This window comes from Tympanuchus pallidicinctus, unplaced genomic scaffold (assembly GCF_026119805.1).
Source record: "Tympanuchus pallidicinctus isolate F22 unplaced genomic scaffold, pur_lepc_1.0 scaffold22, whole genome shotgun sequence".
Classification (NCBI taxonomy): Eukaryota; Metazoa; Chordata; class Aves; order Galliformes; family Phasianidae; genus Tympanuchus; species Tympanuchus pallidicinctus.
This window is the reverse complement of record NW_026294739.1, coordinates 11,207,442-11,224,722: the sequence shown is the minus strand read 5'-3', so window position 1 is coordinate 11,224,722 and position 17,281 is coordinate 11,207,442. Positions and strand designations below refer to the sequence as shown.

General features: G+C 50.5%; 1 protein-coding gene across 1 annotated transcript; it reads right to left on the bottom strand.

Moving 5' to 3' along the window:
- Positions 1–11,749: 11,749 nt before the first annotated feature.
- Positions 11,750–15,817, bottom strand: ZIC1 (Zic family member 1). The gene is made up of 3 exons (XM_052686617.1): positions 14,147–15,817; positions 12,917–13,080; positions 11,750–12,505 (listed from the first exon to the last, which is right to left on the bottom strand). The coding sequence occupies exons 1-3, from the start codon at positions 15,117–15,119 to the stop codon at positions 12,308–12,310; spliced, it is 1,335 nt and encodes a 444-aa protein (XP_052542577.1). The 5' UTR covers positions 15,120–15,817; the 3' UTR covers positions 11,750–12,307.
- Between the last annotated feature and the right edge of the window lie 1,464 nt (positions 15,818–17,281).

Sequence of the window (17,281 nt, the reverse complement as noted above, 5' to 3'; positions counted from 1 at the left end):
AGTACGTGCTCGAGCTCCGTCAAGAACATAGTGTTGATGTCAGTGGGAATTTTGCCAGATTAAGAAAAGAAGAATTTGGCCCTTCCTCTGTGACTTCTGACAATACTGCACAACTTTGTGTTGTTAGAATTTTTTAATTAAATGTGTTGTTCTTCTGTATACAATAGAACTTAAAGGAAGAGAGTGTCTAAACACGAGGCTAAGTCTGTAAAGGAGTCTGTAAGAGCTTTGCAGCTGGGGGAGGAAAATGTAAAATTCCATCGATAGCTTTTCTAGATAAGCAAGTCCATATATTTAAAAGGGGTGGAGTTTTTGAATAGCTGAGCTTTTTGCTACAGTCAATAAATATCATGAGAAGGAGAAATATGATATTAAGCAGGATCTGATCCTAAACTTATGGCTCCAGTGGGAACAGAACAAAACCCATTTATAGCATATCCCAATAGAAACAATCCATTTGCCATAGCAGTGTTTACTGCATTTGAATTCTCCCAGCAGAAAACAGCATTTTCACAGTCAAGTTCCAATATTAGCAGGGAATTAATTATTAAGTGATATTTGTAGAACAACACTGGGGAGTGAGAAGGGGTCCCTTGCTGCTGTTACTCCTTGGCAAACAAGCAGACAGATTTGGTAATCTGGTCAAATTTCAACTTGTGGCCATGTGGCTGAAAGAACAGATTTACTGAAAAGGACCAGAGCAGTTCTTTCAGGCAGTTACTGCATTCATACAGAATTACACCCTTCTGTAAAAGAATGGGAATTTTAGAAATATCCCAAAGGCTCTCATTGCTCTTATAAGGTGAACCCCGTGTGTAATTTCCACCAGCTCTGCAGTGCCAGTCCAGCCTTACTGTGGGTACTTGCATCCAAACACAGATCTTTTTACCCCGGAGATGAATCAATAATTTTAATCTAGCCCAAGAATGTTACCTGTAAATAATGTGCAGTAAGCCCAAGCAAAAACTGGAAGGAGATGAACAGAGCTGTACCTGTACCGTCATTTATTCTGAGCCCAAAGCCTGTTCCAGCTCAACAGGAGTCTCCCATTGATTTCAGTGTGTTTTGGTTCAGTCCCTTATTTCAGATCTCCTGTGTGGCACCGGTTAATGTAGTTACACCTCCTGGCAGCCTCTTTCCACTGCTGCTTACAGCAGCATTCAACAATTTGCTATATGGTAAAAAATGTTTGTGGACACACGAACCGCATTAAATTTTGGGCAGGCGTGCAGACTGAGTAACTCCCATAAAAACCACAGAAGAAAACTAATCCAGCACATAAAAATATTTTTTGTTTACTTTTTTAAAATATCCCAACCCTTTTAAACAAACCAAGCAGACGATTCTAAGTGATCACGTTCACCTCAGTTACAGGCTTTCTACGAGCATTGATGGTAAGTAAAAATAAAGAATTGCATCTATTCGGTTAAAAACTCCTGACTGACTCTAACATTGCCATAAGCAGATGACATGCTTCACTCACCTGTGGGAGAGATTAGGATGGGTTAAAGAGAGACACTCACATTTGCAATGTAACCGTCTGTATCATAAACACAGCTCCTAAACCAAGTGTGCCAGTAAGCACAAGTAAGCACAAGTCTGAGGGCTGGGCAGCTTTCAGCAAAGCAAAAGGTCACGGCAAGGAAATCCAAACTAGAATAATTAAACATGTACATTTATGAATTTGAAAAAGATACTGTAAATGCTGTGATGCTGAATTTACCAATTACTCATTTATCAGTCGTGATATCTGCAGTGTTTCCTAATCTGTATCACAGAATTGGTGAACATACGTTTCTGCTCAGCACTCGCATTGCCCACCAGATGAATATTTTCTAGATGGCAGTTTTTTAGATAGTGAGCCAAAACTACGCCTGCTCTGTTAGGGTATTTTCTCGTGTTCTACACTTTAAAACCTGAAGTTCCACCATAACCACCCTCCATGCAGTGTTTCCTGCTGACTTTGGTGTAAATGTTCACTATTCAAGCATCAAAGAAAGGTGAAATTCTAAATGGAAAATAATACTTTTTAACAGAAAAATGTTCTTCCAGAAATATTCCATCTCATCCCAGCTTATTGCTAATGTTTGAGCTGCCTGAGCTCGCTTGGCCTGCAACCTGCTAAGGTATCCTGGCTGGGCAGATCTTCCATTTCTCTGCTGCAAAACCTACATGAAATAAAATGGAGGAAGGGATACGCAGTGGGATCTGCATGAGGTTGTTGTCAATTTCCGCAGTGACTGTTTTACATTCTGACTGTAAAAGGTGCACAAAAAAAAAAAAAAAAAAAAAAAAAAAAAGGGTCTGAGGGAGAATTCCGAAACTCACAGCATTCGGTTTGTATTTTTTTAATAGAAGGGAAAGAAGTGGAGTCTGACACATCCCTCCATTGCTCCTGGAAGGTGCAGATTTGAGGACATGTTGAACTGCTCTAAGTTTAGAAAGTTTCAAAATTAAAAGGCACTATTCCCCAAGTATTGCCCTCTGCTCTGCCTTTTAGATAATGAAATATCTGAAGGCAGTGCTCAACACAGAGGAGAAAAAAAGAAGCGAGGGGACTGCAGAGGGGGAGCAGAAAATGACAGAAAAACATATGTTTTTTCCTTTCTTTTGAGTTTATTCAGAATCATATCCATCTGGGTGAAGCAGCCAGCTCCCCTACAAATTAATGGTCTGATGATTCAGGGAAATGTCGAGTAGGGTTCTTAGCTATAAAACGTGTGTGAATGAAGAAAGGAGTGCATGGAGGTGAATCTAGTTTGGTAACATGCACATTTATCATAGATTAAGTATTAATTTAGAAACGATCACCTCCTAATAAAATGTCAGCGCTACAGCAGCTTTATTAAAACACATCTTCAAATAAAGGATCAAATTCGCTCGGACTCAGCTGCAGAGCGCCGAGGAACTTGAGCAGGGGCATCATTTATTAGCAGAGGCGACTCATTAGAGAGGGGGAAATTGCAGCCGGCTGGAACTCGGTCCCGTTTCAGATGGAAGTTGTGCCTGAGGAGCTCGGGACGGCCCCTCCGCAGTGCCCCTGCCCCTTTCCTCCGCTGCAGGGAGGGAATGGCTCTCAATTCTTCCAGCGGGGGAAAAAAAGGACTTTGGGCTGCACTTGAAGAACGCTCCGCTGTCTCTACAACAGCAGCTAGCAGCGTCCGCAGATGCTCAACAAATGATCGGTTAAAACCCGAAACGCGGTTTCTTTTTTTTTTTTTAATTATTTTTTTTTCTTTTTTCTTTCTTTCTTAATTTTTGTTGGTTTTTTTGTTTGGGGGGATTTTTTTTTTTTTTTTTTTTTTTTTTTTTTTTTTTTTTTTAACAGCAACTTCTGGTGATCAATCTCTTTCCAGAGTTTGCCCGTGCCTAGTCATGTGAGCAACGCCCTGCCAGGCTCCACCAGATCAACTCCGACGATCCTAGCACGCAGGGCGGGAGCCGAGGATCCGTGGAACCGCGCCGAATCCCGCGGGTCAGCCCCTGTCGGCCGCGCAGGGCCCGCGGAACGGCGGCAGCTCGGAGCCCTCCCTGCCGGGCCCGGCCCCGCCACCCGTACTCGCCCGCGGTCCCTGCGCGGCTCTCGGGCCTCGTGCGCCGGGGGCAGCTCCCGGCGGCGGGGACGCGCCCTGAACTTGGCGGATCCCGAGTCCCTCCGCCGGCACAGATCCCTCCACGGCTGCGGAGCTTGGGGTACCCCGTACCGCTCCGCGCGTGGGAGCAGAGCGCAGTGCCAGAGAAGCGGAGTGCCTAAATTGATCTGCTTCTCACTTGCTAAATTATGCCAGCCAAAGGTCAGCCGGACTCAGAGGTCCTCTTCATTTTCTTAATTTAAAAAAAAAAAAAAAAAGAGGAGTGGGGGGGGAGGGTGATGGGGGAGGGCAGGGGAGAGAAAGCAGCAACTTATTCAAATTCAGCCTCATCTGAATAATCGTGAATTTGATCCAGTCAGAGCTGCAAACTGTACATTAAAAATAAATGTCCTGGAGGCATTTACTGTAGTTGATTTATATATTTATATACAGAGGGTCTAAAAACGCCACGTTTCTCCACCCCTTCCCCCCAATATGGAGTGAGTTTCAGGTACTGCGCGGACCTCGCAGAGTGGCAGCGGCGTGTCTGCAACACTTACGTTGAATGCACGAACCCCCAGTCATAATTGCACGTTCACAAAGCACATATGGCAGCTGCATTCTTTGTATAGTTTGTTATGGTCTGGTGTGTAATGTAAATATCAAGAACAGACCCAAAACACAGGCTCCCTCTCCCAAAAACAAAACAACAAAAAAAGTTGCTTTGCAAACTTAGAAAGAATGACATTAGTTCCATGCTACTGTCTGAGCCAGCAATGATTATTTGGTCTGTTTGCTCCCATTCAGAGTTAAGACACTACAATAGTTTTAGTCTTTGCTGCTTGACGTGAAACCAGTGGGGTTGGGCAATTCTGCTCCAAACAAACACAACTTCTACACCCGTCCCTGGGACAGCGAGCCGAGAGCTGAGCGAGTTTTGCAATGGAGAAAAGCATCACTTACCACGGCTGGGATCTAGATCTCGGCAAATGCTGCCAGTAGGTCTGAGAAGTGAAAAACTGGGAGGGAAGCGCAAAAGGCAGAAAGTTGGAAAGGGGATTTTTGTGTGTGTGTGTGTGTGTGTGTGTGTGTGTGTGTGTGTGTGTGTGTAAAAGCCGGAGGGAAATACGAGCACAGCGCTCCCTGCTCTCCCCGCTCGCCACCAAAACAAAGGTCCAGGAGTGAAAGGAGGAAAGCTGTGCCAGATCCATGCACACAGCTCCTCGGGGCCAAAGCTCAGCTCCTCGCTCGCTACAGCTCGCGACAAGGGTTAATGCTCCGGGGGGACAGGCTAACCGGCCCCTGTCACCATTGGCTGGGACAGAAAGCAGGTTTAAGGTGAATGTAGTGGTGCTTTGCAAGTTGCAAATGGATGATTTCAAATAGAATATCATCATAATAAATTATAACAAGCTGTAATGGTAAATAACAGCAGCAATTGCCATAATAACAATAATAATAGCAATAACAACAATAACAAGAATGATAACAAGAATAACAATAATAATAATTGAGCCCATCCTCGTCCAGTTGGATGAGAAGCAGTGTCGCTGCCTGACACCAAACGTTACCGTCCCGATGCCCAGCTCTGCTCCTGCCTGAGCCCCGGGGCATCTCGGGGAGCCCTGGCAATCCCAAACTGGGACTTCGGGAAAAAGGACGGGATAGAAGGAAGGGAGCGACGCAGCCGTGAACAATAAATGGAAACGTTCAGCCTCGCACTTGGAGGAGATCAAGTTTTTTGAGGAATGAAGTGATGCAGGGGGTTCCCGGGGTGGCTCGGGAGTGCTGCTGGGCTACTGTCCCTTCACATGCACTTGCAGACACCTGGGGAACTTCCTTTTTGCCAAAGGGGAGAAAGTAGAAAACCGGAAAGATAATAAAGGCGGGTCGGAAGGGGAAAAATGCGTGTTTCTGTGCATTCAGACACATCTGTGTAAAGGTTGGAGATAACCTTCCACGTGGGGAAGCGAGGTCAGGATATGCCCTTTTTGAAGAGAACAGGCGACATGATGGACACCGGCTTCATCACCGCCTCTCGGCGTAGGCTAAGGCGATCCCCGACCGGGCGGGAGAGGCTCAAGGTGCTGTCAAAACTATTGTCGTGTCTTAACTCTGAATGGGAGCAAACAAATCAAATGGGGCCGCGCTGCCCCTTGCGCTCTGACGGGCGCGGGGAATGGACCGCCGCGTTAGCGATGCTCGGGAGCGCGGCTCTGGTACCGGGCGGTGCCGACCTGCCTCCCTACAAAGGCTTTGTGGCCACTTTGCGCCGCCGAACAATGAGTGCTGGGAATTATTTGTGTAAAAAACCCTCTATGCCTGCAAACAGAATAAATGCGTGCGTGTGTTACTCCGGTCCGTCCTGTGATGTCCGTATCTCAGCAATAAAATGTGATGGGCCATAGGATTTTGCTAAGGAGAGAGGTGCAGAAGAAAGTCCACGATAGCCTTTCCGCCTTTCCCACGGGCCCGGACTGTTCCGGTGGGTGCAACTGGCTGACACCCTGGCTGAAAGATTAGGGAGTGCCGCTAATTGCGGGGGTCCCGACGTGCCGGGGCGCGGTGCTGAGCGTAGGGGCAGAACGGACGGAAGATACGGATGGGACGGAACGGGACGGGACGGGACGGGACGGGAGGGGAGGGACAGGGGGAGCTGCTCCAGCCGGGTCGGACCGGGGCGCGGCTGTGCGGAGCGGACAGCACGTGCGGCGCTGCTCTGCGCGGCCGCGGTTCCCTTCCGCGGGCAGCTGGGGGGCGACGGAGCCATAAATATTCAGCAGCACGTGGAGACGGGCCCTGCGCGGGCGCGCATGCGCCGCCGGAGTGCGCGGCGGGAGCGCGCATACACCGCCCCCGCGCACCGCCGCCTCTCCCAGGGACCGTCCCCGAGCGGGCTGCCCCACACCTCCCGCTGCCCCCGGCCGCCATCCGACAGAGGCGACATCAAACAGCGAGCACATGTCCGGCGGTGCGCAGGGGGGCTGCCTGATGCATCGGCTTCTTTCCTTTTTTTTTTTTTTTTTCCCCTTTCCTTCTGCTCCGTTCTTCGTGTGATTTTGGAAGTGAGAAAGATGGGAAAGGATCTGAAAGTCTCAGCCCGTGCCAATGCACAACTTTCGGGTCGGGTTGAGAGCAGCCCACTCCCTCGGGCAGCGGGCGGCGGAGTGTGGCCGTGGGTCGGTGCTCAGCGCTCCATGTGCCGCGGTCCGGCCAGCGCCGCACTGGGTCCGAGGTGTAAACACATCCCCAGCCCCACAGGCACACACGGAGCAGTTCTTAACAGCACTTTCATAGAGAGATAGTATGATCCTATATATCTAAAAGGTAATTAATTTGATTTATTATACTTGAAAAATCCTGTCTGCAGTACGGGCGTCATCTGGAAACTTCATGCTATTTTATACTATCGCTCTAAAGCCGAAATAAATGTTACGAATTGATGACAGCTTCCAGCTGCATGATAAAAATAGCCCCTTCGCCTCGCAGGATCGTGTTTCTTGTTATCGAAGATGAACCAAAGCTGACCCGTGGAGTTGTGCAGAGAAAAAAAAATATTTTGATATAAAATAAAAACCTTGGCTACGTTTAATACACAGTGAACCTGAAATCGCAGCTTGGTTGCGGTGGAATGGAATCCACTTCAGCGTGCTCAGCAAGTCAGAGAAATCCATCCTGCGCTCAGCCCCAACCAAGGACCCCGGGTATTAATCTCTCCAAATGAATTTGAAGAATATGTCCCTTTTGTTACAAACGCGATCCGTTCTACACAGACGTCCGCACGAAATAATTGAGGTTACGTGAACCTCCAGCACTGCACCTCCTCGTGAAGCACACCGATGTGTGTCCTTCTGGAAACACTGCCGTTTCTTTACATATAAATTCAGATAGATAGCGGTGAGGGTATAGATACGTATACGTATATTTAATAAAACCGGTAACACGAACGGTGATTCTGGTGAGCATGTGCGTAGCTCACGCGTGCCCCTTGGGTTACCCCAAAACAGAGCCCTCACCTCCGCGCTGCGGGAATGAGGCTGCGGGGCTGCAGCTGGCCCAGCCGGGCCTCCCAGCTCTACCGGCCTCTCGCCGGCAGCACAGCCCCGCACTGAGCCGGGCCGCTGCTTTTGGAGAAGAAAGCAAAGGTTTCTCCGCCGAAACGCCGCACCGCAGGGCTCGTTGCTGTGTTTCGAGGTGCGCGGTGCGCACGTGTGCGCGTCCCGCGGTGCGCGGCGCCCGGCCGCGGGGCTGCGAGTGTGCGCGTGTGGGTCTGAGCGTTTTGGAACCGTGTCCAATAAACGGTACCCCGTGGCCCGTGGGGATATCGCTCGCAAATTCCTTGCCCTCTGAGCTTCAGCGGTAACACGCACACCGCCTCCTCCGGCATCGGGTCACTCGGAACGCCCTGCCCCGTCCCGGCAGCCTTCTGCTCCCGGGCGCTCTGTGCCCCTCCCGCTGCTGCCGTGTCCCCGCCGCCACACCGCCGGCTCCGCGCCGAACTCGGTCCGCAGGCGCTCCCGCTCTGCAAGCGCGCAGCCGGCACCGGCCCGCGGCGGAGCACCGGAACCTCTCGCAAAGGAGCAAAAGCTCCGGACGCGGAAAAGCTGACAAGTCGAGGCCGTAGAGTAGCGTAGCCAGAAAGGCAGTGATTGTAACTCTCGACTCTTCGTGCAGCCCTACGAGCACTGCCACTTCTTTACGGCTAAAAAAAGGGGGAGACAAACAGTGGAGGCCAGCGTGCAGCTTGTGTCCCCATTTTAAGCAGGGTCCGCTTTAAGGAAACTAACTTTGTCTTTTGAATGCCGGCCTCGCCTTTTTAAAAAAATTCAAGCGATCATTCACAATCCATTAAAGAGACCTGAAAGGCGACTCTTCGGGGGCAAATGGAAGAGCCCGATTATTGTTTTGTATTTAACTTTCTGCTTCCCAACAGCACCAGTACTGCCGGGGGTGCTGCGTGCGCACTGCTCTGGAGTGGATGGACGGCACCCCCGCACCTCACACACCTCATGCAGCCCCTCCAGGCACTCCCTGGGCGCTCTCAGCTTACGCACTGCGGGGCCCAGCCTCTGGCTGCCGGCACGACGAGCTCAGGAGCGAGCGGCCAGCAGACGAAAGCTCCCGAGCAGTCAGACATTAAGGACGAGAGCAAAATAACGGCCCCCGTCGAGGCTGGAGAGCCGAGATTCGTTTTTCTCCCCGCAAACCTTCGGGAGGACTCCTGCACAGGGCGCATCGCTGGGGAAAAGTTGGCTTCAGCGAGGGAACCAGCGCAGGGAAAGCCGCCCCGCAGCCTCTCCGCCTGCGCGATGCCCCCACTCTGCCGGGCTCCTCGGGGCTCTGCTCCCCTCCTCACGGCCGAGCGGGCAGCACCGCCGTGCCGTGGGCTGGAGTTCAGAGCATTAATCGCCTCAACGCAGAACACCTATTGGACCGCACCGTGCCCCCAGACAGAAAACAACTACAGCAGCAGCCAGACAACCAAACACCTCCTCGTGCTGCAGGGTGCTCACACAACCCTCAGCCCAAAAGTTGGCCGAGCGCTCGGTCCCAAGCGCCGAGACACACACAGGCACAGCTCAGCGCTCAGCTACCACTGCAGACTGCACACAAGTTCAGACCAACTGGCCACACACATCTTTAAAACACCTCTCTTGCACCGCGCTTCCCTCGCAGCACGTCTCTCGGTGGGACAGGGCCGTCCCTGTTCCCTATTCCCACCACTATCTCCATTAGCCGAGCTCGGGACTCTCTATTCGAGTCTCATCAGGGACGGCGAACAGCGAGCCGCTCTCTGGGCGCATTAAACCCCATCTCCGTGCGGCCGTGCCCCGCGCAGTGCGCTCTCCCGGGCAGCAGCGCTCCGTGCCGGGGTCCCAGCGGGGCCGAGCAGCTCCGGTGCCGCCGGGCCCTGCAAGGTGGCGCTCTCAGCATGGCGCGGCGCTCCGCCTTAGAATAAACGCTGAGGGAAGGGAAAGTTCGCGTCGAGCTGCTAGAGCGCTGCTCCAAAACCCCGCGCCGAGAAGTTTTGTGCTAAATAGGAAAGGGTTGAGGGGAGAGGGGAGCTGACAAACCGCTCGGGAAGCTGTGGAAATGTTAGGGACAAAGAAATGCGCTCGCGTTGGTTTGCCCCAGTACAATCAGGAGCCCTGGAAGCGGCTGCACGGAGCCGAGAGCGGAGCTCCGCCGCCCCCCCCACCCCCAACCCACCAGCCCCCACCCCCCCCCGCGGTTCATATCCCCATTGAGTCGCCGTACACATAATATTTCTTTAAAGAAGCTGTTAAAGTGTCATCCTGGTCTACTGGAAGGTCAGTCCGTGCAATTCACTCTATGACATATCACAAGCGCTCGCAGCTTTAGCCAAGCTCATGATTTGTGTTGTCTGTTGATATGTTGTCTGCTTAATGGGGCGATCATGCAAGCTACAACCAGGAACAAAGCCCAACAGTTCCAACAACCGTAGCTAAGTTAGTGGAAGCAGTACAGCTTGCAAATCTATCAAACTAAACTGCAAGAAAGACAATCTGATTTAGAGAAAAGGCGTTCTGCTACAGTCATTAAGCACAAGTAATTTAGATTTTTTATATTGTCTTCTCATTTACAAATTTACTGTATCAACGCCAGCCAATGGAACGAATTTCTTAAGTAAATGAGAAATAAATAAAAGAGATAGAAAGATAATCAAATTACATAAAATAATTCTTACCCTCTAGATTTATTTTTTAGAAAGCTATTAACACTGGCAAATTTATAGTAATAATAATAACATAGCATAAGAAGTAATTGATTTAAATTAACATCACGTCTTAAGGAATATCAGGGGGAAAAAAAAAAGAAGAAAAGGGGGGAAAAAAGGAAAAAAGGAGGAAAAAAAAAAGAAAAAGAACCAAAAAAGAATCAAAAACCAAAAATACACCCAACAACAACAACAACAACAACAGCCTTCGTGACACAGTGCTGCATCTCTAGGAGTGAAAGGCCCAAGGAAAGTCATGAATCCACTGCCTGAGAATTAGTTATGGTCATAAATGCTCTAAATTAAAATAGCAACTGAAATCTCCTCTGTTTTAAATCTCCTAATATATGTTATCCGAATTAATTTAATTTAGGGACCCGGTCCATGCAGATTCATGGGCAGTGCTGGAGTGGAGTGAAGCACTTCTCGTGTAACAATTCCCCACATTAATATTTATGTAGCATATGCAATCTATTTCTGTTATTTTTATGGTTGTTATTCTATGTCTGCAAAGGTCATTTAAATTATACTGCGGCCGAAAATTTGTTTCATAAATTTTGATATAAATACTAATTACACACTATAGTAATGCCAGCAGGGATCCTTTCATTTATCACATTTATATCACCTTCGCTGCTTTAGTGATGACATAATGGAAAGCAGTGAAAAACTGGGACAGTTTTTATCCTAATATCCTAAAGCTAGTCGGAGTTGCAGCAGGTTGACTGAGCGAATAAGGATTCCTACCACCATCCGTGGGATTTAAGAATCTTTAATAAGGTACGAAATGTTACCAAACAGTTCTGTAAACTAAATTTTACATACCAATTCTTCTAGCCATAAATATTGAATATCTTGTAACATGTATAACCGGACCTTTACATGCGGATAAATATGGAAATTAGGATTTATATACATTATGTTCTTGTATTTGCCAAAAGCAACGGACAGATATAGTTTATCTCTTTTTTTTTTTTTTTTTTTTTTTTTTTTTTAATATCACTTTACATAAACAAATGTAACAGTTTGACACGCAGATCCAGGCTTTCACTATACGAATTTCTTGACAGGACGTGTAACAACATTTTACTGCACTACTTAGACTGGACTTTGGGACGAAATGTTGCACTTTATACAAAAAAGCACATTAATACCAATAATATTCTGTTAGATCGACGTTTAGACTGTAATAATACAAAGTAATTCACATTTTGGTACACATTTACTAGAACATTCTTGCCATTCAGTACAAATAGTTGGATTTCTACCTCTCCCCTCGGCCCCCCCACCGCCACCCCCCTCTCCGCTCCCCCCCGCCCGCCCCTCCCCCCACATAGATGCAACCACAACTCCACGGCTCCCCGGCTTCGACTGCGGTATAACTATGTACAAAATGAAACAGTACGTTCATGTTTTTTGTGTTTTCTCTCTCTCTCTCTCTCTCTCTCTTTTTTTTTTTTTTTCAACTTTTTTGAAGCTAATAATTCTGTATTTACAAGAGGGAGTGGGGGAAGGCCGCTGCCCGAGCAGACATGCAGTTGGAGAGCTCTAATCAGTGGTTTCCAGTACAGCCCTACACGGTTGGCATTTGCCCTGGTAACCTTGTCTTCTTATGCATCCTACTAAACCCTTCGCCTACCAAGCCTTGGAACAGAGCAGAGCTGAACAGTCCAAAAAGTAAAAAGGAAAAAAAAAAAAAATTAATAATAATTAATTAAAAAAAAAAGGAAGAATAAACAGGGAAAAAAAAGAAAGAGAAATAAAAGAGGGAAAAAAAAAAAAGGAAGAAAAACAAACAAACAAAAAAAAAGAGTCTTCATTTTACTCAGTCCTGGGTCTACTGGCAGCATTTTGTTTTTGTTTGCTCTTTTTTTTTTATTCTGATTTCAGAGTGTTCATTATTTTTGGAGTCTTTTAAATAGGGTCTGGATTCGCTCGCTTGGGGCTTTTTTGTTTTGTTTCGGTTTGTGTTTTTTCGCTGTTTTGTTTTAGCGTTTTAAACGTACCATTCGTTAAAATTTGATGTAAGCGTGCTGTGGCTGGACGTGTGGTGGACTGCGGAGGAGGAAGGGGATAAGGAGCTGGCGGTCTGGTTTTCTGTGGATGGAGACACGATGGTTGGAGGGGTGGAGGACTCGTAGCCTGAGCTGGCGGCGGGAGAAGGCTGGGACCCCTGCGAGGACGATTCATGGACCTGCAAGAGAGAACCCGGGCAGAAATAGAGCGCGGCGGCGGCCCCAGGCCCCAGTGGCGGCGGCGTTCCGCGGGGACGCGCCCAACATCGACAACCGGCGCCGAGCTGCGGCCCGGTGCCCCCCTCGGGGCATTCCTCGGGTCCAGGCCCTGCGCGCCGGGTCTCCCCCCTTCCCTCCCCAGCCGCTCAAACGGCGCTGCCCGGCGCGGCGGGGCAGGGGCGGCCCCGAGCGGGCTCCGGGCCGGGGCTCGGCTCTCCTCGGCGGCCCCGCGCCTCTCTCCTCGCTCCGCCCGCGGGCACCGCTCCCTACGGCCCGGCGGGTGCTGCCCGCGGCCGTCCCCTCAGCCCCTTCCCCCGGCCAGGCCCGAGGCGGAGCCGCAGCGCCCCGCACAGCGGGCGCCCTCCATTTACCTTCATGTGCTTTCTGAGGGAGCTGGGGTGCGTGTAGGACTTGTCACACATTTTGCAGAGATAGGGCTTGTCGGAAGTGTGCACATGCATGTGCTTTTTGCGGTCGCTGCTGTTTGCAAAGCGCCTGTCACAGCCCTCGAATTCACACTTAAATGGTTTTTCACCTATTGCAGAGGGAAGGAGGGGGAAAAAACGGATCGGATTAGGCAGGGCCGCCGGATCTCTGCTCGCCCCCACCGCAGCGCCGGACGGGAGCACGGGGCTCCACCGCAAACACTCGCAACTTTCTAAGTTCAGCGGGGCTCAAAGCCCCAGACCTTCCTGCTCTTTTCTGTCCTATCCGCACCTCCGACCCGCTCTCGGCGCCCATTTCCAAATGGAGGGAGGAGTAGAGCACCCAAGAACTTTTCTTTTTTCCCCTCTCTCTGTTCGCAGGGGCGAATTCCAGCTGCAGCCCAGCCCTAGGCTCTGCTCCCGCTCCCTTTTCGCGGCGCTCGGAAGCGAGAGGCAGAGCCGGCGTGCCGCTATTTCCACCCGATCTCAGAGTCTGCTTGCCGTTTTCACGCCTCGCTGTCGTGATATTTTACCCTCGGCCCCCTCCCCCGTATTTTTCCGCAGTACCGAGCTCGGCCCGGCCGGACCGAGACACGCACGGCGGCCGCAACCCCACGAACCCTCCTCGGAGCAGCTCGGCGCGGAGCGGTGCGGGGGGGAGCGCTCCCGGCCCAGAGCAGCGCGGCCGCCTCCCGCGGCGGGGAAAAGTTCTCAGGTCCCCGGCGCCCGCCCTCCTCCGCACAACAATAACACGCGAAAGCGCTCGGCTCGCTTGATTTCCAATCGCTCCACGGAATTAAATATTTACCAGCCCCTCAATCGAACAGGGGAGACGGATGAGCCGCCTGCAATATTTAGCACCGTTTCTCATCGCGCCACACTCAAAACTGCCGAAGAACTATTAATTAAAACCTATAAATTTACCAAGACCAGGTCGCTGCGGTTATTTTCCCCCCCTGCCCTCACCATTCCGACAGCAAACCGCGCCTCTCTCCCCCTCCGCCTCCCGGGCACAGCTCGCTTTTTGTCGCGGCCGCCGCCGTGCCCGAGCTCGAGCCAGCACCGCCCTGCAGCTCCGCGGCCCCGGGAGCAGCGAACGGCCCCGAAGCGGCCCGGCCCGACCCGGCCTCGCGAGTCCACGCGCGGACAAAAAGGCTACAGAGAAGGTTACCGTACCTGTGTGAGTTCTTTTGTGTATTTTGAGATTCTCTGATCTGGCAAACACTTTGCCACAGCCTGGGAAAGGGCAGGGGAAAGGTTTTTCACCTGTGTGGACTCGGATGTGATTTACGAGTTTGTATTTGGCCTTGAAAGGTTTCCCTTCTCGCGGGCACTCTTCCCAGAAACATATGTGATTGGACTGCTCGGGTCCTCCAACGTGCTCCACGGTGACATGAGTCACCAGCTCGTGCATCGTGCTGAAAGTTTTGTTGCAGGACTTTTTGGGGTTCGCCAACTGCTCGGGCTCAATCCACTTACAGATGAGTTCCTGCTTGATGGGCTGCCGCATGTAGCGGAAGAAGGCCCCCGCCCCGTGGTGCGCTGCCATGTTCATGTTCATGTGGCCGTAGCCGTGCAGCTGGCTCGAGGCGTAGTGCTCGGAGCGGGGGCTGGTGACCTGGCCATACTGCTCGGCTCGGCCGTACATGTCTCCGGAGAAGCCCAGGCGCATCTGCCCGTTCACCACGTTGGGCGAAGCGTGGCCAGCCGCTTGCTCGTGCAGCCCGGGGAAAAGTATATGTCCCGCGGCATCGCCGTGTCCGTGCGGGCCGCCGAAGCCGCCGGCGGCGGAGGCGAAGAGGCTGTGCTGGGCGCTGGCGGCCGCGGCCTCCCCGAAGCCGCGGTTGCGGAACAGAAAGTCCCGGGTGGAGTTGAACGCGGCGCTGGAGTAGGAGCCGACGTGGGGCGGGTGGTGGTGGTGCCCCAGCGCCGCCGCGTAGCCCGGAGCCTGCGAGGTGAAGGCGGTCTGCCCGGCCGAGGCCAGCTCGTGGCCGCCGGGGTTGAGTTTGAAGGCGCCCATGCCGTCGGCGAAGGGGTTGATTCCCAGCCCCACTTCTCTGTCCGTGACATCGGCCGCGGAGTGGTGGCGAGACGATCCGAACGTAGTGACTCCTATGGCGGGATACTGCGGTCCAGCATCCAGAAGCATCTTCCCAGCGTCGATGCAGCAACCCAAAAAAAAGCACGCGCGCACGCACACAACGCGGAGAGAAGCAGCAGCAGCAGCGGCAGCGGCGAAAACACCCTCTCTGGAAAGTCGGCGACGATCACCACCAAAGCAACCACATCAAAAACACCCCCTTCGGCATCAGCGCGGGGGGGAGAAAAAAAAGGGGGGGAGGAAAAAAAACAAAAACAAAAACAAAAACAAAAAAAAATACAACAGAGGCTGGTGGGAAAGGGGGGAAAGAGATCTTCGCAGACGCAAATAATAATAATAAAAAAAGGTGCCCCAAAAAAATATTCACTGTCTCTCTGCTTTGACTTTTCTGGGAGGCTGAAGTGGGGAGGGGGGTTGGGGTGGGCGCAAAAAGAAACTGCCCGCAAATAACAATAACGGCGAGAGCTCGGCGCGGGCAGCAGAAAAACAAAACAAAAAAGAAACTTCCTTCAGTGATTTTTTTGGCTATAGGAATGTCGCGAAGTGGCCGAGAGATTTTCTCTCTCCTCTTCGAGCTTCCCCACACTCTCCCCTATTTTTTTTTTTTTTTGCCTTTTTTTTTTTTTTTTTTCGCTTTGCAAAAAAAGGCGCAAATCATGCACAATATTGTCTTTTGCGGTTTATCTTCCTGGGGAGAAACTTTCACCTCCTCAGCCGGGCGGTGAACGCGAGACTGATAGCGGCAATCATTCCTGCAGATAAATGAATTGAAAGGACGACACCGGCCCCCCCCTTGATGAATGGGAGCCGGGGGCGGGGCGACGTGCGGGCGGACGTGGGCGCTGATTGGCTGCCGGCGGCTCCCCCTTCCCCGCGTAACTCCCCCCGGCCCCGCCAACGAGGGGCGCGCACGGCCGCCGCCCGCCGCTGATTGGCCGCTCCGCCTCATCAATCGCAGGTATTGTGAGCGCCCTGACAGCCCTTTGGACAAACAGGGCTTCCAGGAGTAGCAACTTTTTTTTTTTTTTTTTTTATAATAAACCTTTTTTTTTTTTTTTTTTTTTCCACGAAAATATTTCCAACGCATCTTTTTGTGTCTATGTGTGCTAAGGAAACAACAACAACAACAAAAAATCTTTGATTATTCTTTGGGTTCCTTTCTCCCCCTGTCTCCCTCTCTCTCTGCCCCTCTCGCTCCAGCACTCCTATAATGACGGTAATGATGGTTTCGTGGTGATCCCGATTTTTTAAGATCACTGAGCAACTTTTTAGGCTCTGAAAAGAGGAGCCCTGTAGTGACTCGCTGCTTTTGAAGTTGCTGTTTGCCGCCTGGTTAATACCGGAACTCTCCGAGAGTAGGTGCTGGGTGCGCTGGGCTTTATTTGTAGCCAACAGGCGTGATTCTGGGGGGAGCTGCCTCTGCCCTCCACCACTTTTCTGAAATAAATCTTGTTTTCTGCCCCCATCAACACGCAGGTGGGTGAGAACTCTTCACTTTCTACTTCTGCTGTTGCTCTTTCTCCTCTTTTCTGTTTTTTTTCATTTCTCCTTTCTCTCTCCCCCCCCCTTTCTCTCTCTCTTTTTACGGGGTCTCTTTCATTCAGGTAAAAACTGTGGATTTCCCAAGCAGACATCGTTCCTCGCTCTGCTGCATGAAACTCCCGCGTCCTTTTTTTTTTTTTTTTTTTTTTTTTTCCCTTCCCATCTATCTTTATTTTTATTTCATTTCAAACCATCGATAGGAGCAATGTAAATTTTCTGACATCCAAACCTTTTCTAGTTCACAAATCAGTCACCCTTGTCACAGTTATTGAAATTCCTCAACTTGCCACACCAGGACGGTGGAAAAAGCAGGCGGTGCCTTTGTTGCTGACCAGGCTTTTGATCGCCAGGGAAAATTTACTTACCTTCAGATGAGTGAGCAGAAAAAGAAATAACACTCCCTTTGATTTAGTTAGAAAAATGCAGACATTTGGATTCAGTGCAAACATACAACACTTGGTTGTTTTCTAGATGCAACCCTCGATTAACCTGTCTTTCCCCAGCTCAAAGTCTATTGAAAATCTGCGGATAGTTCTTTTTTGTTCTCGCTACAAAGAGCCATTGACTATATATTAAAATGATTGTCGAGAGGTAGAAGTGTGATATTTAAAGCAGAAAGCCTTTGTGGCTTAATCAATTAAGCCGAGCAACATTTGTACAATATTTTA